Source organism: Xylocopa sonorina, chromosome 5 (assembly GCF_050948175.1).
Source record: "Xylocopa sonorina isolate GNS202 chromosome 5, iyXylSono1_principal, whole genome shotgun sequence".
NCBI classification, from domain to species: Eukaryota; Metazoa; Arthropoda; class Insecta; order Hymenoptera; family Apidae; genus Xylocopa; species Xylocopa sonorina.
In genome coordinates this window covers 13,759,156-13,785,174 of record NC_135197.1, presented here as the reverse complement: position 1 = coordinate 13,785,174, position 26,019 = coordinate 13,759,156, and the positions used below count along the sequence as shown (strand labels likewise).

The window sequence follows — 26,019 nt, the reverse complement described above, 5'->3', positions numbered from 1 at the left end:
GTAAAAGACATTTTAAATTGCCTCACCTTTGTACACACACACACACGCGCGCGCGCGCGCATACACACACACATTTAAGCCTTGATCCAACCTTTCGCAGGACTGATTTAAACAACATATAGTTTCTGTCAAAACACAAAGTATGTACGTGCTATATATGTACGCAGATATTTACTATAATGCCTGTTTGATTCAATTCAAGCTTTAAACCACTCTTTACATAGTGACATTTATTTTAGAATACTTCTAATTGAATTTAAGAAAGAAATGGATGAAACAGTTTCTAAGAATGCATTACTAAAATCACAGGGTAAATATAATGACCAAATTTGTTCCTCAGAAAATGCAAAAGATGATAATGAACACGATTGGTGGGCAAGTGACAGTGGTTCAAGTACCGGATCATATTATTCAGATACAGATAGGTAATTAAAATTTTGTTCATAATTTAATCAACTAAAATATATAATATTGTCGTGCAATTTTTAAATTGTTATTGTTGTAGTTCCACAGCAGAATGGGAATCAGAGATTGACCCTAACGGAGAATTATTTTATGTAGAATCTGCAGTGGATAACATAAGTAACGAACAGTTTTCATTCAATGAACCAAAACATGATTCACAGCCGGAATTGATACGACGCCGTAGTACAAGAGCTGGGAAACTCATGCGACTTATAAGACGCAAAGAAAGCAAACGTTTGAGTACAAGAAACAAAAAAATCAATCTAAATGCTACGGCAAACAATATAGGAAATTCAGGAAAAGAGGGAAATACCATTAAAGAAGTCACATTCAGAGACTTTGAAGTAGATAGTTGTTCTGATTGATATTTAAAGAATCTCATTATATATCTAAATGACCTATAAGTACTTTATATAATGTACTTGTTAGGCAGGTGAAATTCGACAAGTCACTTTATGGGTCGATCCGGACAGGCGACATAAATTAGGAAGAAGAGCTACACTGTGCGAAGCATATTTTGGGATAATTCCAGGTGTTTTCTCAGACAAAACACGCGTTATGATCGCAGGATTCATACCAGACGGAGAAGCATTGAAGAATAAAAATATTAAAATTGGAGACTGGCTTCGAAGTGTGAATTCAAATAATGTTACATATCAAAATTTGGATCACGTATTATCTGAAATAACAGTTTCAATGAATGTAAGAATTAAAATGTTAATATTCCATATAAATATGAAATGCTTTATCAGCCAATTTCTGTTCTATATTTAGGTAACACTAGAACTGCAAAGAGTAGCGGGTGTTGATGTTACAGCAACGCTGTCTGCATTAAATTCTCCTAAAGTAATTATATGACTTTCAATTTTCTTTGTACATAATGGAAAATCTTCCTAATCATAAGTAATACATTGGTTTTATTATTAGCAATCTGCTCTAGTACAAAGATTAATGAATAAGGATGAAAGTAAAGATTTGATGCAGTCAATAATAGATTATCCATTGGGTGTATTATATTTACGAACTACAGAACTTTCGGAGATGGGACCGGAACTACAAGGTGTTCTGTACACATTCCCTCGGTCTGAAAAGAAAAATATGCACTCTATTTTGTGCACAGCAAGAGGAGCTTTCATAACTCTTAACCATTTGTTGCCAGGAATAGGTGGGCTACAGCCTACTAGGTATAACTGAATGCTTGTATTATTTTGTACAAATGAATAAGTTGTATAACATAAACACATTCACATTTTATAGTATAACTTTTATAGTACAACAATACAGGTAGCAGAAGAAGAAATTCATGTTGTTTATACACCTCAGAATGATGAATTACTTTTAGTAGCACTGCCAAAAAAATGGTATGTTATCATTCAATAGCATCTGTATAGTATAATTGGCAAATATTAACAAAAATATATACATTCTATAGCTGCAGTCTTGAAGAAGCGGTCAATTTGTCGAGTGATATTGTAAGAACTTTAGAATTTACATACGCATCGCTAACAAAATGTTTTACTACTCAGGAAAATCAATCTTCTCTAGATCATTTCTTTATTTTAATCATTCAACGATTATTAGATATAAAGAGTCATTTGAATAATACAGGATTTCCTACCCCTTGTATAGAAATTTCTAATCGTGTTGAAACTATGGAGAATTACAAATTTAAAAGCACTTTCTCAGTTTCAAATTTTATAGAATTATCGAGAGATGCGCAAATTCAGATTGATGCCGCTTTGAGTGAAATGGAAGCCATGGATTACAGAGATTGGGCATGTACATTAAATATGTATATTAAAATACTTAGTAAAAGGAGTATATAAGTAATGTGAAGTGTAATTTTGATCTTCTCAGAATGAAGACCCTATGGATTGTCAAAGGTTGTATACAATATTAGGCAGCTGCATTTATCATAAACATTATCTTCTTGGATCCCACTTAAACCATAGTGATTTGATTGAGATAGAATCTTATCTTAGACAAAATTGTATTCTAAATTTGGTAAATAATGAACCTGTAAAAAGTCTTATTATCTGGAAAAAGGTGTATCCTTTTTCATGTAATCGTGGGAATATGGAAAATAACAAAAATAATCAACCACTTGTTCCTAATGGAAAATGGTATTTACTTGTGGTTGGTTATGGACATGATTTATTAGCAGTTCTTTTAGAATCTGGTGGATGCACTGCAAAGTAATCTTTTTATTATTTAAAAAAATACATGGTGATATACTATATATACATGTATGAATTATAAAAATCTTTTTATAGGTGTAACGAAACTATAGGTCCAGATATATTTTATGTTGAAGAAGCTCAAGAAACTTTAAAACATATACAAAAAATAGGAGTAACAACATTAGCAGCCAAATGGATCGCATCTAATACTAGACCAGAAGTAATAGCTTACGAAGGCTCTGTACCTGTAAAATCATCATCTAGTATCACAGAAAACATTTTAGGTCTTATAAAATCAACTGACGTACAAAATTCAGCTGTTAAATCATTGCACACTTTAAGTGGTAATAAGAAAACACAAGAAATACCTTCTATTTTAAAAAAACGCAATACAGAAGAATGTCCTGTGACTTTGGGTTCTGGTAAATAATATGATTCATTTTCATTATTTTCAGCCATAGTAAAAGCAGAAAAAATATATATTTAAAAATATAATTCTATTTTACTTATAGTATATTCGCTGCACACATCGGAGGATTCGTTAAGTCAGGGAACTGGTGGAATTAGTGAAATAAGTGACGAAGCAATGCCTATATTAGGAAGACGAGCAACAAGGGAAAAGATTATTAGTAAATCGAGATATTCTGATGACAGTGACTCCGATATTGATGTGTACAAGGTAAACAACATAATATAGCAAACTTTCCAAAACATTCTATCCTACATTTTATATTAAATTACATTTTATAATTTGTGCAAAATACACTGTTATAGAACGATTGTCGAATATTAAGCATGGATATATCTAATATAAGAGAAAGTTTACTAAATCAAGCTGAATATTTAGTACCAAAAATATTAACAATGGGTGATAAGAATTATTTATATCACTATGTACATTTGGATATGGTTGAAGGAATTGCTCTGTCCTCGAAGCCATTAGAATATTCAGGAAAAAATCATAACTTTCTCATTAACTTTAACAAATGTGTTCATATCATTCACAGACTGTTATATAATACAGTGCGATTTAAAACAATGTTGAATTCAGACATGGACAAAACTGTGATTAATAAGAGTTTAATTGCTGTTAAAGAACACGGTGTTCTGTTTGAATGGGAGAATTTGGCTTACTGGGTTGTTGGTCGACTATATACAACTCCTCATCCAAAAGAATTGTATGTATGTTATCAGGATTCTGCTCCACAAAATTTAATCGAAGTAGCATTTAAGTTGCAATCACTTCACACGCTAACATGAATACTTTTTTACTTTGAAAAATTAAAAAAGAAGAAAGTGCATAGGCAATTTTGTAACTTTTTCAATACTTTGATTCATCTCTCTTCTCATAATATTAAATGAATTGAAAAAAAGTATATATATATATATACATATATATATATATACATACAAATAATATATTTTATTCATTTAAGTTGAGAGAACACAATATTATTACACGTTATCTTTTATACATGCTCATAATTGTATCGATTTTTATATACAATTTAATAAATATTTTATATTTTTATTTAAACATATAAATATCACATTTTTTTAATTAAAAGTTCGCAGTTAAGAAAAAGTATTGCAATTTGAATAACATAAACGTTTTGGAATTATTTTTAATCGTACAAGTATTACTGATACTTTCAATAAAAATTTTAACTTTGTTAGATGACACATATCTTATATTACGGATATTTTATTAGTCTATATCAGGTGATATATTACCTTCCTCACTGGTGAAAGATCTTACTGAGGGAACTTTTACATATACACAGGCACCTGCCATTTTACAACCATAATGTCCAGCCCAAAATAACTGATCGGTACCACCATGACTAAAAGAAATTTTTCTCAGTCCGGGCCTATAATTTTTAAACTCGTGTGATATCTAAACCAAAATTAAATTAAATTCATAATATATTATTTGTGTCTGTGTGATTAATCTTATAGACAAGATTTATATATAGCGCACGTACATAGTGCCATTGATTTTGTTTTTCTCCCTCAATGCTATCACGAATGTGAAAGGAATCTATGACTTTATTATCTTTCGTTAACAACTGTATGGCACATTCATAGATACCTGGGCAATCCCAGCGACAACTATACCACTCGCTTACCTATATGTAATTATAAATATGAATTATATTATTTCGAACATACTTATTAAATAGGTTTTACAAATTCTGATAAAATTTAGCAGTACCACTATTGGAGGTTGCAAATTATTTAAAACGTATAATGTTAATCCTTCTTTCTCCAAGTCGATTACTTGTACTTTAGTACATATATTATAAGAAGTGACAAAACAAAATTGTTTTCCTTCGAAAACATGCTCGTTACTTGGTAAAGGTGGTACTCCAACTGGTGGATTTTCCACTTTCCAACGATTACCACCATCACTAAGAATTTTCCAGTATTTTTGTGTCCCATATTCACCGGAGTGATTTTTTACTAAGTTCCTTTCAAAAGGCCTTTTCTTACATATAAGATAATATGCATCCCAGGGTACTACCTTATCAAAAAGGAGCGATCGACCGAGAGCAATTTCTGCTTTTTTACGCCAGACATAATTGCGTATTAAAATTTTCCAACGTGTACAAACTAGTTGACAATTTAATAATGACGTATAATCAACATAGCAGAAAATTTCTGCTAACAATTCTTCTGGCAAGTATTTACCACCAACGATCAGCCCGTTTTCGCTTTTCTCATCAAACATTACGCGAATATTCATACTACTGTCATGAGACTGTCCCATTTTCCTTTACGTGTAACCAATGTTTCAGTAATTCTGGCGTTTCGTATGATCAGACAGGTAATCTCTTCTCTGGTATGAGTCACACTGTGTGACACAAACGCAAAGGTGTGCGTGTGTGCGCATGGTTTCGATCAGCGATGGCGAACCTTTTTTGAAGTTTTGCGAAATTATATTCGCTATTTTTTTTACTTTCTTTTAACGCTAGCCCGCGGGTTTTCATATTCTTTGCGTTTCACAACTTTCACTTATGCACGTGAAAGAGCAAAAAATAAAGCTCGACGTGAGATAATTGACATCGACGGTGTCATACCATGAGTTATCGCACCAGGTAACACCATGCCCGGTGATCCCAACGTTTGTCAGCAAGTGTTAGCCAACTTATTCACTTGGAAATCATTTTCTTTGAGAATCGCAACATTAGATATTTATATTTTAATTTTTCTGATATTCTTCATCGCCTATTCTCTCTCTTTTATGACATAAAAATCAACGCGTGGGTCGGTGTCTGACGATGTTTAGAGGTAAGAGAGAGAAAGATATATTAGGAAGCTATAAGAAAGAGTGAGACAGATGATACCGACCCTGCTGTAGAACCCGTGGCGCCATCTCTGCGAAAAGTGCTCAAACTGCTCGCACACCGTTATTGACAGCGAAGTGAACTACCTACAGTAGTGGCGCTATCTCTTGACAGAATACTGGAACTAATTCCCCGAGTAGTTTCAACACTTTCCACCGAGATGGCGCCACTACTGTCGGTAGTTCACTTCGCTGTCGATAACGCTGTGCGAGTAGTTTGAGCACTTTTCACAGAGATGGTGCCACGGGTACTACAGCAGGGTCGGTATCATCTGTCTCACTCTTTCTCATAGGTTTCTTATATGTCTTTCTCTCTCTTACACAATTAATTACAATAAAACTAATATATATAGTAATGTGATGAATGTTAAAATTTGTAACTAATCATTTTGTGTAGAAATATAAAAACAGCCTGCTAAAGGGCAGAGAATTAGAATAAATGATTTTTTATTTCGTTTAGAGTGGTATATTTGATGTGAACGCACAAAACATTTAGTTGAAAGTATCTAAAGGAAATAGGTTCGCGGTTTTCGAACACTGAAAAGTGGCATGCGATTTCTCTGGTGGATACGTTTCGGCAATGGGAATTTAATTTTTGAATCGTGGAATTGTTTCACTTGTGGTCTTCTGCAATTTGCTGCCTTTACAACTTCCACTTTGATAATTTGAATTGAGTGGGCACGTGCTCGATGACGGGCTCCCATATCTCTGTAACACTGTGTTACTGCACCGCTGACAGAAAGGTCTCTGTATTCTCTGTACATGTTATGGGTCCCAGACCTCGAATCGTATCTTAGCCAAATTCCAAAATTCTTGATTTTAATCGGAGTCTTTTCTGGTATCTGAAAGATGATCCATTTAGAGTAAGATGTTCGATGAAAATTCATATTAAACATTTTATTTACCCAACAATGCTTACCTGTTTCAAGGAAACAATTTCTCCAGTTGATTTCTTAAATTTTTTAAGTTGTCGCAAGAAATACCAAAATCTGGATTTCGCAACAATGGCATCAGGTGCAAATATTCTCATTTTATAGAGTGGAGTAGTTTTTTCTTTTTCAGTCGGTAACTTACGACCGATTACTTCGAACTCCTTCAACTAGATAAAAAAATTATTACAATCATTTTTCAATACATTCAAATACCTTTATCCACTTAAACACTTGCTTGTTCGTTAAATTCATGTTTCTTAGTATCTCAAACTTTATTCAATTGAAGAACGCATATAATATTATTGAAGAAAATAGTGTACGCACATATACAAATCAAAACATCGAGTGTTATGCATGTAATAAACTGTTGTCTGTCTCGTGAACATGTATCGAAGATTTGTATATTGTTCGTACACTCAATTTCGAAAGGGATTGAAGATAAATAAATGCGATACACTTTGACGTATCGAAAGGATATTAACAAACAATTCTTTAAGTATAACAATTTATTATTTAGAAATATGAAGACAAAAATCAGTCGATAGTGATACCCATTTTAAATCACAGTTAAATTTAGGAAAGCATAATGTGTAATAAAGTTCCAGATTATAACTTGAACATGTGTCGGCATTAGTGCATATTAGGTTAAGTTATTGTTAATACTCAATTTAGCTCACTCTTCTATTCACAGATGAATTTGTATAATTTGTAAAGCATAGTAATTGCAGCAGATATTTTTTAAACTGATTTATTTATCGATTCTTAAGTGGAGTTTTTAATATTTACTTACTTCACCCTTGGCTTTCATTTTGCCGTCCGTGTAATGTGATGGTAAACCGGAAAAAGATCATATCGACTTCGACCAAGTCGGAAACGGAGCCATTTAATTTTCTAGTGAAATACACAGTTCAATTACATATAAATAAATAGTTAAATATGCGATTTTTTATTATCTTGAATAGATAAGTATGAATATAAGAAATTAAGAAGTTTAGAATTTTAGGATTAGTGGAGATACACGTGTCGGGAACACCTAGTTTTCCACATAGGGAAGATTATTGGTTTTTTCACTATAAGGCGAAACAAGATCTGGGAAACGATCCTAGGAGCTTTTGTCAGAAGTTTTTTTACACTAGGTGCCTAGGAAATCTCAATTCGATTATGGATGTCAAGAGTTAAATTAAAATAGGCTAAGTTGATATTAATGTCCTGTGCTTTACCTGATCAATGCGTTAGTAAACAGATACGGAAATTTGTATCCAACATTTTTATTGAGCACAGTGACAATTACAATTTTAATTTATATAACGTGTATAATATATAAATTGTATGTTCCTGTGCATAATTACACAGTCTTTGCAAGTCTTGTGTAACATTTTTCCTATAGATGTGAAAAAAATGTTACCGTTATAGAGACATCTTACGACCTTCAATAGATATATCCACAGCTCTCCTAGTTGCTTTTATTCTTTTATTATCGATGTAGTTTTTCATATGCCTCTCGAATCTATTCAGTTGCTTTTTAGTACTCTGTTTTAACATTGTACCAAAATGAAAGATTTCGAAATTCTATATCAATTTAATAATAAGTATATAGTGCTTACCCTACTGATATCAACGTCAGATTTCCAATCTGGTCTTACAACATAATCTTTATTAGAAGGCCTAGGAACTCTAGCTCTTCCAACCCATCCGGGATCTCCGGGTCTCAATGGTCTGAATAAATAAGATTAATAACATCATACATGCAAAGTTATATGTATCGATAATCTGAAAGGAATCTGTAAGATTCATACTTGGCGTCTCCTTTTAGGGCTTTGTTAATATCTTGAGATTTTTGAGAAGAACTACCATCTTCGATTTTTCTTCGTTTTTGAGGTGTTTGTTCTAAATCTCGTTGCATTCTTTCCTCTTTCGATAAAGCCTTAAAGTCTGCAGATAAATTAAATATAGGACGTGCCCATTCGTTAATTAATTTGCCTGCACGTTCTTTATTTTCTTTAGTTTCTTTTGGATGCTTATAAAGATACATTACAGCTTTACCGATACCAGATTGTTTCAAAGAAGCTTGATCGATTCGCGGGAACTGTAAATTATATTGGATTACTTCTTAATATGCAGGCGCGCGTAGGTGCACATTGATGAATAAAATGTAAACTTACTTCCCACAAAAGTTTCAAAAGACTATCCCTAATTTTTAGCGATGGTAAAGATCGATCAGGCATTGGTGCTAACCAATCTGTTAAAACTGATAATACATTGTGCTCTAAAAAGGCCAACTGGAGATCGTGCTTTTTAAGCTGTGATAATACTTTCGGTAACATGGCTATTTTGTTAGTAGCTGGCTTGTTTTGTTGATTTAATTTTCTATCTTCTTCTGATGCAGATTTCATATCAGATAATAATTGGGCTATGATATCATCGTTATCATTAATAATATCAATATCTTTCCTTTTGCGTCTTCGTGATTGCTCTTCTTTTTTACGGGCCAACATCCGATCGAAGTCAGATAATGCATCATCGCTGAAAATTAATACATTCGATGATACAGTTCTAAAATAGTGCTTGCGTTTAAAATTTTGTTGAATTAGATACATATAATTTTTTATTAATTGTAACTTGTTTTACTCTTTTTTTTTTGCATTATTTCAGCATAAATATTATCATATACTGCGCTACTTACAGATATCTGCTACTCCTGATATGCAGACATGAAATATTATATTTATTAAATTTTGTAACATATTTTCCTATTTCATAAATTGTTTTTATTATACATAACATATGAAATATGTAATCCAATTTACTTACAATCCCGCTTCCGTGATCACTCCATCGTCAGAGTCTTCGTTTTCTTGTTGTTCATTAGCTGTGGCGCTATCAAATTGTTTATTCTCGGATTCTTCACCTTCTTCGTGTCCATCCTCATCTTTTTTCTTTTTCGCTAATTCATCGTCTATGTCATTATCGGAATCTGTTATTCCATGTTTTGATTTTTTTGTAGCTTTAACACCATCCTCTTCTTCCTCAGAATCGGATAAAACTCTATTCCTTTTTTTGGCAGTTCCTTCAGAATCTTCGCTGCGACTTCTTGATCTTCTAGATTTTGATCTTGAACGAGATCTCGATCTTGATTTGGATCGGGACGAATGTCTAGATCCAGCAGCTGACACTGATCTTGATTGTGAACGTGATCTCGACGGCGAACCTGAAACGGATCTCGACCGGGATTTTGATTTCGAACGAGACCTTGATTTTGATCGCGTACCGGAACCGGATGCTTTTGAACTGGAACGAGATCGAGATCGGGATTTAGATGATCGAAAGCTAGATCTTGATCGAGAACGGGAACTCTTTCTCGACTGAGGTGATTGTGATCCTTTTCGGGATCCCGATACGGATCTTGATACCGATTTTCTTGAACCAGATCTTGAACGTGATCTAGATCTTGACTCTTGTCTCGAATCTAAGGTCGGTGTCCTTGACTTTGAACGTGACAATACCTTAGGCTCCACTGAGGGTGATCTGGATAAAGAATTTTTTCGTGACGTCGCAGGTGATTGTTTTCTTGATCCAGAACCTGACCTCGATCGAGATCGAGCTTTATGTTTACTATCTGGAGAACTCGTCTGGGATTTCGATTGCGGACTTTTTAGTGAAGTAGGAGAATCTTTTCTTGACCTATCTAACGACGGAGACTTCGATCTCGAACGCCTTGGACTATTTCTAATGTACGATGGCGAGTCCTTTCCCTCGAGAGATGGAGAATGTGATGTTTTTACCTCTCTTAAAGGAGATGTGGATCGACTACGTGATTTTCGAGTCGGACTGTTCGACGGTGACCGAGATAGAGATTGCAAGGATTTTTGTGAATTCGACCGGGAACGAGATCCTGCAGCTACTTTTGGAGATCTAGAAGGTGAACGGGAGTTCGACCGGGAACGCGATTTAAATGGTGTAGGAGACCTGGAAGGAGAACGAGAATTCACTTTTGGAGAAGAACATTTAGATGGTGGGTTACTCTGTTTCGGTGATATCGATCTGGATCTAGATCGTGAATTTTCTCGTGACGCTGCATCGGAACTTTTTCTAGACTCCGCTAAGGATGAACTTCTTGATCTTGATCGTGACTTAGCCGAACATACTGAGCGCGGTGATTGTGACTTGTTTTGAGTAACTTTTTCATCTACATCTGGTGATGCAGATTTGGAACGTGATCTCGAGGTACTCTTTCTTTCGATCGATTTTGAACTAGATCTAGACGATCTTTGATTTTTAACAGAAGAAGGCGAAGCCGATCGGTTTCTCGAAGGTGAACACGAAGGTGATCTAGAATATGATTTCCTAGAATTGGCATTGGAAAGTACAGAAGCTGGCGATGCTGCTTGTACGGGCGATGATTGATTGGATCTGAAAAAAATGGTCGAATTGTTTTATTGCGTCATAAGTAATATCGCACAATTGTTTGGATAATAAAAATTCAAAAACCTTGCACAGGGGCTTGCAGAATTTGATTTAGATCTACTTCTAATGGATCTCTGAGACTCTATCGATGGACTTTTAGATTTTTCACATTCTTCTTCCGATTCACTCATTTCTTCTGCAAAAGAATGGTCATTGATTATTGAGAAAATTTTCCTTTTTTTCGAATAACTATTTCGCTTTGGATAAATTTAAAAATTTCGATTTACCTTCACGATTCATTGCGTTTATATACAAATAAAAATGTACACTTTGTTAATAATTGTTGTCAATTATACGTTTCTACACGAACAGCGTCTGTCGCACCAAAATTCTGCTAAATTATGAAACACCTTCTCGTTTTTGACAATAAATCAGAGTTATACATATTCGAGGAATATATTTACGTTAAAATAATTTTAGAAATAAAGAAAAATTGCCCGTGAATTAACTGTGATCGGTCACTATACATTTGGCTCGTTACTTTGTTAGGTTAGTTGTTTAGAACCAACCAATTGCTATGCTTCATAAATTAAATACATGGCTTATTGCAATGCATGACTTTACTTACACGTACTTGACAATGTACACTAATTTTATTGCAAAGCTATCAAGTATAATTGGTTTTATCTTAAGTATTTACACATTTGAGGAAATAAAGATATTGACGGATAGAATTGCTTTATTCGTTAATGGTTCGGTTTTCACAAATTAATATAACTCAGATTTCAGTTTAATTCCGAGGCGACATTGCTATCTAGTTTACGTATGTTCGATGATTACGTCGAAATTTACCGAAGAATACCGAGTTTTATCGAACGTGCTTAAAGAACAATATGGCGGCTGTGGCAAAGTTTCCGCCGCCTGTATGAGAAATTCGCGTTCATCACGATTTAATAGTTCCTGGTAAACGTTAATCGTAGAATACCCTGGTCGGGTTACGTAGCCAAAATCGCGAGTGGAAATCTATCCTTGCCGTGACACGACGAGGCAGCCCGATGCAGCTCGCGCGTAATTTCTGTATCGCAAATCATGACTTCGATGCTGTCCAGCTTTAACCCACCTATCGTTAAGCGATTGTTGGGTTGGAAAAAAGCAGAAGGAGAAGATAAATGGAGTGAAAAAGCCGTTAAAAGTCTCGTTAAGAAATTAAAAAAATCAACAGGCCTCGAGGAACTTGAGAAGGCCATTACTACGCAAAGTTGCAACACCAAGTGCATTACTATACCAAGGTACGCTTGCTTTACATACTACTTTTACGTGTGCATAAATATTGCGAGCAACAGGGCTTAAATATTCCTCTTTTCAATTACTATTTATCGATTTTTATATCTACTTTATACGCTACGTACAGTGACAACGCAAGAATTTCAAGTATTACATTTATTTGTATCTTCTTCTGGAGTGGAAGTCGAAGGAATAGAAAGCATACGCGTGTGCTATTTGTCGTTCATATCTAGAGATCTGTGTATTCGTGTGTATAATGTCATATTGTCTATCCGCTGACAGTTCTTTTTGTCGCTGCACGGTATGGGTAGAACGTGATTTTTTTTTTATTCTTTGACCGCATCGAATCTGGTATTTTAATCATTATTATGCACATTTTAATAATCGTGTTAAACCGTTTCCTTTTATTTATTTATTTCTTAACGATGTTACTATGATTTAAGTAATTATTGTGTGATTAACACATGTTTAGAAGTGTAACATATCTGTGTGTTTTAGCGAGCACGCGCGCGCGCGCGCGTGTCAGGTATTACAGTTTTTTTAAGAGTTGGACGCTAAATTTAGTTTGCATGACATTTTTTAGATAATCCTAAAATTGATATAATATTCGGTATTTAGAAATTTGTAGGCAACTTTAATTCGATGCAGGTTTCCATTTCAAGTCATGTTATTCATTGTTACCAGTTGCTCTCCGGTATTCTAATGCGCAATTGTTTCAGATTTTGTTCTTTTCCGTGATCGGTTTTCTGCAGGTAACCGACTTAGGATCGAGGGGATCGTTTTCTTTCGATATGTTGCTGGAGATTCCTTTTAGATTAATTATAGCCTTTTTCCAAATAATAGTCGAAGAACAATTTAGAAATAGTGAGTAACAGCGTTACCCCTGAGACAACTTTGTACTAATTAACATACGTATTATAATAAATGCAGTATGTATCGATTATATTATTAGTATGTACGGTAATTTTATTTTATAGTTTCTCGTTGTAAAACTAGTGATACGATACACGGTGTATGGTAGTTGCGCATAGTGATTGCACATCGTTATCTTAGTAGTTATGTAATAATCTTAACAAAGATGTGATCGCAAACGAATGAGTAGGCAAAAGATACGTAACATTATTCGATACTGAAGCCGTGTAAACAAAATTCCGTTTACCAATCGTTCTTTCCGTTTCCGAATGTAAATTAAATAACGATGAACAGAGGCAGCATCCGTTTCTAGGCCGGAATACACGTATGTACATATACGCAAGCGAAACACACGTGTAAATAAGTACCTTACGTTGCTGCGTGAGATCTATCTTTCCACGTGAGCGTTTCCATCATGGTCATAGTTATCGGTTTGCTTTTCGTGTCTAGTAATCAATTCGGTGGAGATTCCTGTATTTTTTGTTACACGTACATTGCAGATACGACCAATCGTGTTCTTCGCAACAATTACGAAACGTATAATTATCATAAATATGTCATGTTTTATTCCGGTACTGTACAAACATTAGTTTCGCGAAGCAGATGTAACAAACGGTGTTTCATACATGAATACATACTTCATTTGATATATTCTGTATGTTATTTGTACGTAATATCACATAAACTAACTGATATCGACAATACAAAGTTTCTGCTTTTGTTCTCTCTACGTTTCAAGATCCTCTTTCTCTGTTTGTTGACCGCTATCGTTGGACCGTTTTTAAAGGAAGGCTAAGCAATGTCCAGGAAGGATATACGAGTTTGAGGAGAACCTGTGCGAATAAAGTTGCGTATCGGAATCGATTGTAACTCGTTACACAGCTCGTAACGAGCTTTATTAATAGTAATCCTAGCCACGTTGTCGTCGCGCGTTCAAGGATATTCCGAGAAGAGAGGGAGGGAAAGTCTGTCATCGAGAAAGGCAGATTCTTCTGTAACTCGAACGAAACACGCTTGCATCGCGGTTCGTTTCGCGTTACGTTTCCCGTTTCCCGCATCGGCGACGAGAAATCACTTTATTCTATCTTTTTGATCGATCGAAATAACGCGTGCGATACCCCTTCGGAAATTTGATTTCCCTTTTACTAGTTAAGACGCGACATAACGCCGCTGTCTCGGATTAAATAATTATTTACGAGAAGCAATACGTGATCAATTAACAAATGCTTCATTTCGTGCTAACGATGCACGAGTCGAGGAAGTTTTACATTTTTCTTTGTCAGACGTTGTACGTTATATCGCCTTTCTCTATCTCTTCTTATATATTTGAGAAAATGAAACTTTTTCTTTCCAATCTCGGGTAACGCGTGTACATACGCGTGTTCGTAAACAGCGAATGATACTGGTTGCACAGTGGAGCTGATTTTTCATCGACAGAAAAATGATATAAATTCGTACCATTTATTTGTATCCCCCCATCAAAACCAGGACGAGCTACGGAATTTCTCGGAGAAATATTGACAACTTTTTCTCATGTTCTTCTCTCCCAAAGAAGAGAAAATCGTTAGGCCTCCCGGCGAATAGCCTGTAGAAGCGTTTTGTGTCGAGAAATATTCTGGTTATCCTTATACATAACGTCGTCTGTGTATGCATTCGAGAACAGAATCAGAGAGTAGCGTCTCTCTCTCTTTCTCTCTCTCTTTCCGAGACGATATAATTTATCGAGGCGGTTTCGTTAGCTCGTTTTATTTTAAAATAGCTTTTTTCCCTCGAGCGTCTCCTTTTTTTCTTCGTTTCGCTGGTTTGATGCTTTACAGCCGGAACTTGTCATCGCGGCATTGTGACCAACCATTGGCTCCACCTAATCGTCGTATTTCCGATCGAAGGTTATTCGTAGAAATTGGTAATGAATTTTTATTTTATTTCCGACGTCCGAACGGAAAAGATTCCCGATGATTGCTCAGAAACCCTGAGGAGAGGGAGAGAGAAAGAGGCAATGGAGAAAAACGGTCGATCGCGCAGGAGCTCTCTCTCCATACGTTGATCGCGCAGATCACGTACCGTCTGTTTTCTTTTCTCTTTTTCTAAAAGCTAAGAAACAAAAAGACACGGGATCGGGCGCGCGCGAGCACACACGGCTTCTTGTTGTCCGTACAATCGACGATTAAACTCGATTAAGTCGCGTATCTCGTTTGATGCATACGTGGAAAGAATTTCACGGCGAATGCGACTCTTTGCGTCCTCAAATAGGCAATGATGCGTCAGCAAGATGACTGAAATTGCAGAACGCGAGCAAGACCGTGGAATCGTTGCGTTCTCCTCATTCTTCGATAGATAACTTCGCTATTTTACCTAGCTTCACGGCTGTTTTCCGTCGTCTCGTTTCTAACCGGCATCTGCAACACCCGCAGCGATCGCTGCGTTACCCCTGTTTTCGAACGGTTCTGCCTCCTTTCCGTCAACGATCTACGAATTATCAACACTCGATCTCCATCTTATTAACCGCTCTAGCTATCAGCGGTCGATGGTTGCTCGATAGGAGAGCGATTGCTTCATCGACCTACCGATGCGATTCCATGTAAACGTGACACGTTCCTCGCTCGTGTCTGCAACTACCATTCGAAACGGTCGATAAACAACCGAGCACGTCGCTACGAACCAATTGTTGAAACATTAAAATTACTCGTCGACTTTTCTCCATACGATCAAGATACGATACGATGAAGATACGATGTACGCACGCATGTTACGTTCTGCATCAACTCGAAAGACGTTCAGTGTTTTCAGAAAGTGTTTTCGGTATACTTTCTCTTGAACGTGCGTTCACTGCACGAGTTACTGGCTTGTATCGGTCGCAATTAACGGGCGCATTCACGTTTGTGAAATGCGAGACGAGATCTAGATAGCGCAAGGAAATCTTGGAATATACAAATTCTATGCGAGCGTTTCGCAATTATTATGTAACGAAGAGCAGTCCCGAGCAATTGCAATTGAGGTTCATACGCATGTAGATTGCACGTAACGAACAGATAGGCAGCGAAAGCGAATGCGAGAGAAAGAGGTCCTAGGGTCGGTAGCGGGTAGAGGGAGGTGCGCGACGGAGAGAACGAAAGAGAATCGCAGAGACGCGCGAGAGGTGGTAAGAAAAGACTCGAGAATCACGGAACGAAAACGTTGCACGTATTGCATTACAATCGGATATTGCTCTTTGTCGAATGGACAATTGCCGCCCAAATTTATACAGCGAACGAACGGAGAATCGATTATTTTGAACATGTACCATTTCCCCCGTAGAATACAATTATTCAGTCTCGTTAAATTGCTAAATTGCAAATGTTTCGATAATTTTGAAAACGGCTTCATTTATTTGTTAGTTAAATTTGTGCGAATTATACATCGACTCGTTTCTTTTCAACGGTAAGCGGCATTGTTTACCAAGACTTATTCGCGGATAAGGAAATAAAAACGCTCAATTATCGTTAATCGATCGAGTACTCTTTTGTTCTCCTTTTGTTTTGGGACGAAAGGCCTAGTCCAGGTGGTGTCGGCGACAACGGTGTACAAGGAGTACGCGGTAAAGGTTTGCCGCACGTGATCTACTGCCGGCTTTGGCGCTGGCCGGATTTACAGTCGCATCACGAACTAAGAGCGATCGAGAATTGCGAGTACGCGTTCACGCAGAAACGGGACGAAGTCTGCGTTAATCCGTATCACTATCAACGAATACAAACACCAGGTAGGTAGACTGCTCTTGTTTGGAAATAATTTACCCACCGTTTTCCCTCTCTTCGTTCCCGATCCGGAAGTGCGAGTCTCAGTTTCGTTTAAGGGGAAACGGACGAAGGAAAATCAATTACCATCAATCGATCCTCGCGAGCGTAAGTAAATCACACGAGAGATCGACATTTTTTTTCGCAGTTTTGCCAGCCATTCTCGTGCCACGGCACAACTTAGCCGGGGACGAGTCCGCCCTTTACAACACTTCCCTTGAGGAAGTCAGTGTCAGCGTGCCAGAAAACACGAATTTCCACGCAACGTTGAATCATCAGCATCATAATCAACAGAGTATATCACAGTCTTCGCAACAGCAGCAGCAGCAGCAGCAGCAACAGCAACAGCAACAGCAACAACAACAACAACAGCAGCAGCAACAGCAGCAGCAGCAGCAGCAGCAGCAGCAACAACCGAATAATCCGTACCAAGGAATGCAGGTTGATATCGAACGGACTTTTTCAACATTTAAGGATGGACAAATGAGAAGATTCAAGTGAAAATCTGATTACTTTTTAGAGTATGCAGGCAACGAGTCCGGCCAGCGTCGGAAGTCTAGGAAGCGTTCAAGGTTCACCTCATCCGGCGCCTGGATCTATGGATCCTCCTGCCGATACTCCGCCTCCCGGATATATAAGCGAAGATGGTGATAACATGGATCACAACGACAATATGTCTTTATCGCGTTTATCCCCCAGTCCTGTCGACGCACAACCGGTTATGTATTGCGAACCAGCGTTTTGGTAAGCGATAGTTCACGACATCGTTCGTATCGTACGGAACGATCGTGCGAATTTTTTAATATTTTATTTCTGTTTTGCCTCCACAAGGTGTTCGATAAGTTACTACGAATTGAATACGAGAGTGGGCGAGACTTTTCATGCGTCTCAACCGAGTATAACGGTGGACGGATTTACAGATCCCAGTAGCTCTGAACGATTCTGTCTTGGTTTACTATCGAATGTCAATCGTAACACCGTAGTCGAACAGACGAGACGGCATATCGGGAAAGGGGCTAGACTGTATTATCTCGGCGGAGAGGTGTTCGCTGAATGCCTATCCGATTCGAGCATTTTTGTTCAAAGTCCCAATTGTAATCAACGTTACGGTTGGCACCCAGCTACCGTTTGTAAAATACCACCTGGTAAGTATATGATCCAACATTATGCGCGTGTTATATCACTCCATCATTTCATTTTTCTCCTTCCCGTAGGTTGTAATCTGAAGATTTTCAACAACCAGGAATTCGCGGCACTGTTATCGCAATCGGTATCCCAAGGATTTGAGGCGGTATACCAATTGACTCGGATGTGTACGATTAGAATGAGTTTTGTAAAGGGTTGGGGAGAGGCGTATCGTCGGCAAACCGTGACATCGACTCCTTGTTGGATCGAATTACATTTAAATGGCCCGTTACAGTGGCTCGATAGGGTACTCACGCAAATGGGTTCGCCTCGATTACCTTGTTCCTCGATGTCATAAGGTTGTATACTTTTCTCCTTGATGGATTCAGGAAAATAGGGACAATTAGCATGCTGTCATTGTGTCGTCGTGTCGTTGTCGTCGCATAGATCGGTTTTCCTTACCGCGGATTCACGTTTTTTATCCGAATTCTTCGCAACCATCGGCTACAGTGACAAACAATGCAAGAAGGAAGATACGATTACCGTTCTCGCGAAGCGTGTATGGTATATAAAACCGACTTCGTGTTCGAAGCGCCAGAGAGCACTCAATCGGATAATTGCAAATGCTCTGGCGATCTGTTGACTATATGGGAACGCTCAGTGCTGAAGCGATGCTTTATCGACGTTTCCTACAAACGAAAGGGAAAGGACGATTTGTGGTCAGAGAAAAGTGCAGAAGCAACTGGTTTTACGTAAAATTTACGGTTATCGCCGCTACAGAAAATCTATTCTTCGGTAAATCGGAATAAGAGTATTAAGTAAAATAAATAGATATTGTTGATACACTTATCACACTCTTGCGTGGATATAGTGCTTTAAAATGTAGGGTTACGTATTCGATTTGAACTGTATTAAAAAAAAAAAAGCGAGAAACAAGCGTGTCTTTGTATCTACGTAGGAACGTATCCAGATGTGTGGGTGCATATATGTACGTGTACCTCGTTAAAGGGAAAGCTCAGCCTTTGCATATTTTTACCGCTTGTTAAGTCAATGCACTCCAGTCGTACGGTATACGTGAGCTCTTGCAAAATAATACGTAATATTGTGTACATTCGTTCAATCTATAGTTTGCTGAGATGAATTTTTACAAAAACAGGTGAAGCACACGTGGTACGCCTGTTTGTAATGTTTCCAACAGCACTGGTCCTATTCGAAGCTTTTGTCGAGAGTTTTCCTACGTACTGGACATCAAACCGGGAATGTACATGTAAAATCTATTTCCTTCATATACGATGACGAAAGGAAGAATCGCAGTGATCAATACGTGTGTAATTAATTTATGCGGCTCGGTAACGTTAAGTACATCCTCGAATGGACCAGAACGTTTGAATATTTTTACACTGGATAGTTTCAGATACGGATGGTTATGTTTTTACGTGTTTGGAAATTTTATGAATGGTAGGATTGGTGAAACGGATCAACCAACAGTTAGAAAGCGGACAGCGTTTGAAGAAAAATCTGTCGAGTGGAAATTGAAAATATTCTTATGTGTTAAGGTGTTCTGTCCTGAATAATTGACATACCTATTAAATATAAGCGCTGCATTTCTTAACGTTGATAGAAGTATTAAGCGCACGAAGTCTAAAGTAGACAGAAGTATCAATTTATTTGATATCGCATGGGGAGAATTGGTTGATAATTTAAAGAAATTGTATACGTACTACACCTATTGTCGATTGTCAGTAAATTGATGCGGAACATCAGACAAGCGTTGAAATGTACATTTTGGCGTTGAGATTCAATGTAGCGAATTGTTCGCTCAGACAGAGGCGTTTGGTTCATTTTATAGGATCGTAAATAACGTTTCGCGTGAAGAAGATACGTTTTTGAATGCACGGAATGATCGAATCGTCTGTCGATTGTATAAGCTTTGACAAAGTATAATTGAAATGTCTTCTCAAATTTTACAAAAACATCATGAATGTTCGAATAGCAGTTAGAACTTTCTGAACGATATGATGAAACAGAGCGGCACGGTGAAATGAAAATTTATAAACGTAAGGGAACTTTATTACGAAGAAAGAATGAAAAAGGAAATGATGGCCTGGCCTTGAATGTGAGATGCTTTTAGATATGTCGGATACATTGTTTCTATACTATTTTACATTTATTTACAAATTGTTTCACAGTCGAATGTATTAAAAGTGTTTCTATTTTATTGCAGATGTTATATAAAATATTTCATATTCGAAACTAACCGAAACAAAAGAGATACAATTTTTAACAACTCGAACGTCTTTCACGTAGAACGTATGAAAAAAAAAGAAACAAATGAGATAACAAAGTTACGTATTTTATTATATTACGAGATATATATTAGTATCGATATGTGTGTGTGCGCGAAGTCTTTGCACCAAGTGCATGGATTCAGTTATATTTCTTCTTTTTTTTTTCTAACGAATAAATTTTTAAAGATAAACTATATACACGACTTCTATGGAGTCTTTATGTACGATAGGGGCCAACTGCACGCACAGAATGCGAGGTTCGATTTCGACAAGAACGTCAAACGTTACGAAGAATCGGTTCCTCCTTATATATTTCTTGTCAGTATCAATTATTTTACAATATTTTCAATCGAGTTCTAAAGTAACAAACCAATTGACTTAATTATCGATATGTGCATAAAACTGTATAAATTACGTCAAGTAAAAGAGAACAAATGGAATGTTTTCGTTAATAGTTAAGGCTAAGAAAAAAATCGTCGTGAATAATCCTAAATGCGTAATCTATTTTTTTAATCTCACCTTAGTCGTACCGACGAAGAAGGATTACTATGTTCGTAATCGCTTTCAATGAGGATAAAAAAACGGAATGATTCGATCCAGTATAGATAAATTTCCTTTATAATGCATTCTACAACTTTTACACGTATTATACAGCTAAATGCTTTTTATTATTTTGTTTTTTCCCTTTTTTTTACAATTTACAGAGAAAGAGAGAAGGAGAGAAAGGGAGAGAGAGAGAGAGCGAGAGAGAGAGAGAGAGAGAGAGAGAGAGAGAGAGAGAGAGAGTGAGAGCGAGCGAGCGAGAGAGAGAGAGAGAGAGAGAGAGAGAGAGAAATAATTGGTTTTTACATAATCAGATTATGAGATAAGACAGTAATGTTGATGATTCGTGAACTTAACTGAACTAATTTTTACCGAATCTATACCGTACAATTGTGTAAAATTACGTATTGTATACATGTGTGTGTGTGTGTGAGTGTATATATATATATTATTACATATATATGTATATACATACACGCGCGTGTATATTCCTAACAAATATCGGATGGAGAATAAACTCGAGCAGTAGCTATGGAAAGATATATTGAAATAAAACAAGATTTAAATGATATCAATATTTTATTAATTTTTACATTGATTCTCATGTAGTGACATAATTGTGTAGCCTAGGGACGCGTTGATCTTTCACGAGGATATATCTACGTTTCATTGAGCCGTAATGTTCAGGTCTCGTTGTATGTACGCACCTCGTGAAAGTTAAACGCGACATCGTCGGGCAGCTCGAGAAATTGAATATAATTTGTTGCTGGTATAAGATACACACACTCTCCTGGACTAATGCTAACTGGTACTGTTTTCATACAAGTACATAATTATTAACAACCACTTGCCTCCCTGTCAGACTGCCACTAGCGTATTAATTAAGTAAATACGAACAGAGGAACCGAAGAACTCGCCCTCGCCTTTCTTCGTCCTCGAATTCCTAATCGTTCGTTTTGCGTTAGCATAAGATCAAAATACATTTACATCGGCGAAAGAAGAGATGGATCCTTAAGAAACGCGTTTAATTTGCCAAAGTATGTTAAGCGTAGCAATTGCCAAAGTTTCTTTTGTAAGTACAAGCATGTCGAGTCGATTAGTTTTTAGGGGTCGTGACACACGCGCGTCGATCGTTAAATTACCAACGCTGTTGCTTATACCTTTCTCCAGAAGTTAGTAACTGTTACCATTGTTAATTGCGCCGTACTACGTTTATATCATTGCTGTATCTTTTTTTTTCTATTTCAGTTTATGTTTAATGTCTAGACCTGCCGAAGAATCGAGCGGTCCGACGATTATAAATTTTTTATTCTATAGCTACTTTCATAAATATATATATATTATATATATATGTATATTGTATATGTATCATATGTATATATATATATATATATATATATATATATATATATATATATATATATATATTTCTTTTGCGTGCTAGTAATCGCATGCACACAAAGGGAAAGATCGACTAAAAGATAACTTCTAGAAATCCGATATTTTTTTACCTATTAAAGAAACGTGAAATTCATTTACGTATGATATATTTGATAGCGGCTAATCTTGTCGATGTTTCCCTGGTGTGAGTGAGATCATTTACAAGAGTTCGAGTTGATCGAGAGTTTGAAAGAACGAGTACGGAAAGATATAGACGAGATGTTGTGACAAGAAATATCGAGTGTGAGATTGTATAATAAATATAAATAAATAAATGTACACACTAAGTTTAATGAATATCACTCTGTCGCTTTTTATTATTTTAAATCGTGCGACCATAGTGACGAAGGTGAAACGATGAAGTTTGGTAATTGAGAGTGAATACAAGATTACTAGAACAGTTAGAAATGTGCATCGCACTATGGGTCTATAGGATTAGAGGATAGGAAAATACAAGACTTCTAATAAAGATAGATCATTAACTTTGCGTGGCAAAATATTTGTATCATTAGACTACAACAAAACGAATACAATCTATACAAGTGTATAATGTTGCGCTTTTACGATCTAGATATCAGCGTCCCTGATTTCGTAGCAGCAACAATCGCAATAGAACCTTAATTATAAATTAAAGCTGGTCTTCAATTCAACAAGCGATATTCCTAAAATCAGTAACCATTTGAAATTGTTTAATCGTTCTCGGTTCCCAGCGTATGATTCTCTCGATAAAATCCTTCCCCCGTTGGACACAAATTTTGAGAAGCATCTCTTCTCCCGAGACAGTCTTATCATTTTTAACTACACGAAAAATTAATCAAAATCTGGAAAGATTTCTTTCTCCCAATATATCTATTCCTTCATGTTGGTCATTTCCAATAATTTTCAAAGCTTTCAAATCAATCAATGGTTGATATGAAACATTATACGTAAGTTAAAAAAATTCAATATTTCGAAACGAAAATTCGTAATGACTAGTTAAAATTCTTAATTTTTGGTATAAAATACAATTGTAGAAACGTTTCGGTTTAGATAAAATGTTAACATCCGATGATAAATTTTCGATTCGTAATGTGAATAGTCAAGATTTGATGAACCATTTTAACAGAAGCCCACTTGTCTCCTCTCTCTCTCTTTGGAATTGATTTGTTGCTGCTGATTTGTAGCTGAATGAAGTTGTTACAAGTGACCTTGGTGTTTAGAGGTCAGCATTTTTTTCACAGAAAATATGCTCATAGATAGACCAACGGTTGCAAGGATAAATGCTGACGTTGTGATATTGCGTTCGATCATATTTTTACGGAACACAGTCGAAACGGCACCCTGAAACCAAGAAGACGTCCGTTTCGTACAAGATTGTTGAAAAATGTATCTTAACGAGAATAGCTGCAGAAATTTTGAACGAATAGAGGAAATTTTAATTTTCAAGAGTTCGACGATTTATAACTAACAAACGTAGGATGTAACTACGTAGATTGTATTATATAATAGCTATCTCTATGCGACAAATATGTTTTACCTGTTGAAATGATAATCTGAGAGCATAGAGGGTGGAAGGAGTCAGATACATCTCTATACCAAGGGTTTGCTCCGTACTCTAAAAAGAAAGATGAAAATAATGTCAAATTTATGTTAATATCCTTGAGTTCAATTTTACCACAAGCAAACATTGGCCATGCGTTGTATAGACAATTATATTACCCCAATTTATTCTTTTCTTAAATTATTCATTTTGAAACTAAATTTTGAATGTGAACCGACGTATCGCTATTTAACCATTGTAAAGTGGAGTTCCACGCGAATCTGTTTACCTTCGTTTCTCTTTGATTTAACAATTCGCGTCAACGTTATTGTGAGGTGAGAAGCACAATTGATATTGTTGCAAATTGTGAAAGCATCATTTATGAAAGTGTAACTAGAAAAGCACGATCTTTCCATTAGCAAAGTTTTAATTATGTTACCGCGATATCCATCGATGGACAAACCAGATAGGGGCCCGTCAAAGATCTGCACTACATTATTCTATAATTTAACATCTTTATGTAACGATACATATTTTTAGCTAATGATATAGCTGCATAACTGAATTTTATTTTGAGCAATTTGTAATTTGAAAATGTTACATACGAATGTTACGATGAACGGAAAATGGCTTAACTTATGTAAGATGCATACAATTAATCTTATTAGATCATATTGTAATTAGATATTAATAATATGGTTTGTATTGTGCAATTGTAGAAAAATGAGAACGTATAATGTACGAAGAGTTAGAAATATTCCGTAGAGATGCTGCGACTGCGTTTGCGGCTCCTGCATCGCACCATTTGTGTACAACGATACGCACATTAATTATCCAGTGTACTTGTAAAAATACAGATATACACGTACGCAACGTAAGGTCTATCGTTAACGTTACGCGACTTGACTTTGTCTGAACGTAAAAGTGCAGTTTAATCGATGATATACTATATTATTTCTAGTCGATGGGAAAATGCGCCGCGCGGCACGGTTAACCTATAAAATAATGGGTTACTTTTCACTGAACTCGGAAATGTACAGTGTAATTGTTCCTGATAAATATAAACGGTGTAAAGGTATCGATCCAAAATTTTTATGGAATTGTTGTGACATTCCGTTGACACAAAATTTCTAACGAACAAGCCTCTCCTACATTTCGTCCGATAGATATTAGGGGTAGAAACGGCGTGTTATTTTACGTGCGTTCTCTTACGTAATCGATAACATAACGTTGTAACACATAATACATGAATAACAAAAATTGCGAAGTTACGTATAATTTACGCAGCGTGCGAGCTTTTTTTTTTAACAATTATTGAACGTACCTTCCTGTGCGAAACTTGCCGATGAAAGAGATGATCGTTGAAGGCGCACGTTCCTTCCTCCAAGATTGTTTTCTCACCACTGTCGATTAAACGCACATTTCTATGGATACTGGTTTACACCTATCCCGCCATCTAGTAACATATCGGATGAATTTACCACGATGGACAGCCTCGACTGTGGTGCAAGCATCGACGGCAAACACATTTATTTTATCGTTTGTCTACAGTTAAAATGTTTGCCAGAAGATGTCGCTGCACTGTATTTTAGCGTAACGGACAATTAATTAAACGTTCGCGTAGTATAAACTTTCTTTTTGGCGTTATTTGCATTATATTGTATTAAAATTTGTTTGTAGAGTGTAAAGTAAGTTAAGTTCGAGCTCTAATTATTCCTATTGTAAGTCTAAGTAAAACGTTTCTTCGACGATTATCCTCTCGTTGATTAAATGTACAACTTATTGTTAGTCATACGGAATAGGTACCTAAT

At 36.2% G+C, this 26,019-nt stretch overlaps 6 protein-coding genes across 8 annotated transcripts in view; 2 read left to right on the top strand and 4 right to left on the bottom strand.

The window, feature by feature from the left end:
• Positions 1-182: 182 nt before the first annotated feature.
• In (inturned planar cell polarity protein) lies at positions 183-3,905 on the top strand. 2 transcript variants are annotated; one of them, XM_076894740.1, is made up of 11 exons: positions 183-425; positions 506-809; positions 895-1,113; positions 1,240-1,311; positions 1,393-1,649; positions 1,737-1,826; positions 1,898-2,240; positions 2,323-2,660; positions 2,739-3,067; positions 3,158-3,324; positions 3,420-3,905. In XM_076894740.1, the coding sequence occupies exons 1-11, from the start codon at positions 268-270 to the stop codon at positions 3,903-3,905; spliced, it is 2,763 nt and encodes a 920-aa protein (XP_076750855.1). In that variant the 5' UTR covers positions 183-267. The 2 variants fall into 2 exon arrangements, with proteins under 2 accessions (XP_076750855.1, XP_076750854.1); XM_076894739.1 differs by having other exon boundaries at positions 895-1,167.
• Positions 3,906-4,049: 144 nt separating this feature from the next.
• LOC143423442 (F-box only protein 6) lies at positions 4,050-5,440 on the bottom strand. The gene is made up of 3 exons (XM_076894799.1): positions 4,861-5,440; positions 4,631-4,774; positions 4,050-4,542 (listed from the first exon to the last, which is right to left on the bottom strand). Exons 1-3 carry the CDS (start codon positions 5,413-5,415, stop codon positions 4,354-4,356), a joined length of 888 nt encoding a protein of 295 aa, XP_076750914.1. The 5' UTR covers positions 5,416-5,440; the 3' UTR covers positions 4,050-4,353.
• Positions 5,441-6,421: 981 nt separating this feature from the next.
• Rpl18a (ribosomal protein L18A) overlaps positions 6,422-26,019 on the bottom strand; it is a 110,362-nt gene continuing 90,764 nt past the window's right edge. The window contains exons 2-4 of the mRNA XM_076894807.1: positions 7,714-7,743; positions 6,911-7,090; positions 6,422-6,833 (exon numbers count right to left, since the gene is read on the bottom strand). Of these exons, the coding sequence (XP_076750922.1) occupies positions 6,498-6,833; positions 6,911-7,090; positions 7,714-7,731 (534 nt within the window). The 5' untranslated portion in view covers positions 7,732-7,743 and the 3' untranslated portion in view covers positions 6,422-6,497. The remainder of the gene's footprint in view (positions 6,834-6,910; positions 7,091-7,713; positions 7,744-26,019) is intronic.
• LOC143423413 (uncharacterized) lies at positions 8,176-12,022 on the bottom strand. Of its 2 annotated transcripts, XM_076894741.1 has the most exons (8): positions 11,615-12,022; positions 11,412-11,523; positions 9,735-11,333; positions 9,607-9,621; positions 9,086-9,446; positions 8,720-9,009; positions 8,528-8,639; positions 8,176-8,453 (listed from the first exon to the last, which is right to left on the bottom strand). In XM_076894741.1, exons 1-8 carry the CDS (start codon positions 11,625-11,627, stop codon positions 8,331-8,333), a joined length of 2,625 nt encoding a protein of 874 aa, XP_076750856.1. In that variant the 5' UTR covers positions 11,628-12,022; the 3' UTR covers positions 8,176-8,330. The 2 variants fall into 2 exon arrangements, with proteins under 2 accessions (XP_076750856.1, XP_076750857.1); XM_076894742.1 differs by lacking the exon at positions 9,607-9,621 and having other exon boundaries at positions 11,615-12,020.
• On the top strand, positions 12,199-19,576 carry Smox (Smad on X). Its single transcript, XM_076894781.1, has 6 exons — positions 12,199-12,616; positions 17,051-17,259; positions 17,442-17,734; positions 17,814-18,037; positions 18,125-18,438; positions 18,508-19,576. Exons 1-6 carry the CDS (start codon positions 12,417-12,419, stop codon positions 18,774-18,776), a joined length of 1,509 nt encoding a protein of 502 aa, XP_076750896.1. The 5' UTR covers positions 12,199-12,416; the 3' UTR covers positions 18,777-19,576.
• On the bottom strand, positions 23,173-26,001 carry LOC143424069 (uncharacterized). The gene is made up of 4 exons (XM_076895876.1): positions 25,985-26,001; positions 25,533-25,641; positions 24,206-24,283; positions 23,173-24,009 (listed from the first exon to the last, which is right to left on the bottom strand). The coding sequence occupies exons 1-4, from the start codon at positions 25,999-26,001 to the stop codon at positions 23,866-23,868; spliced, it is 348 nt and encodes a 115-aa protein (XP_076751991.1). The 3' UTR covers positions 23,173-23,865.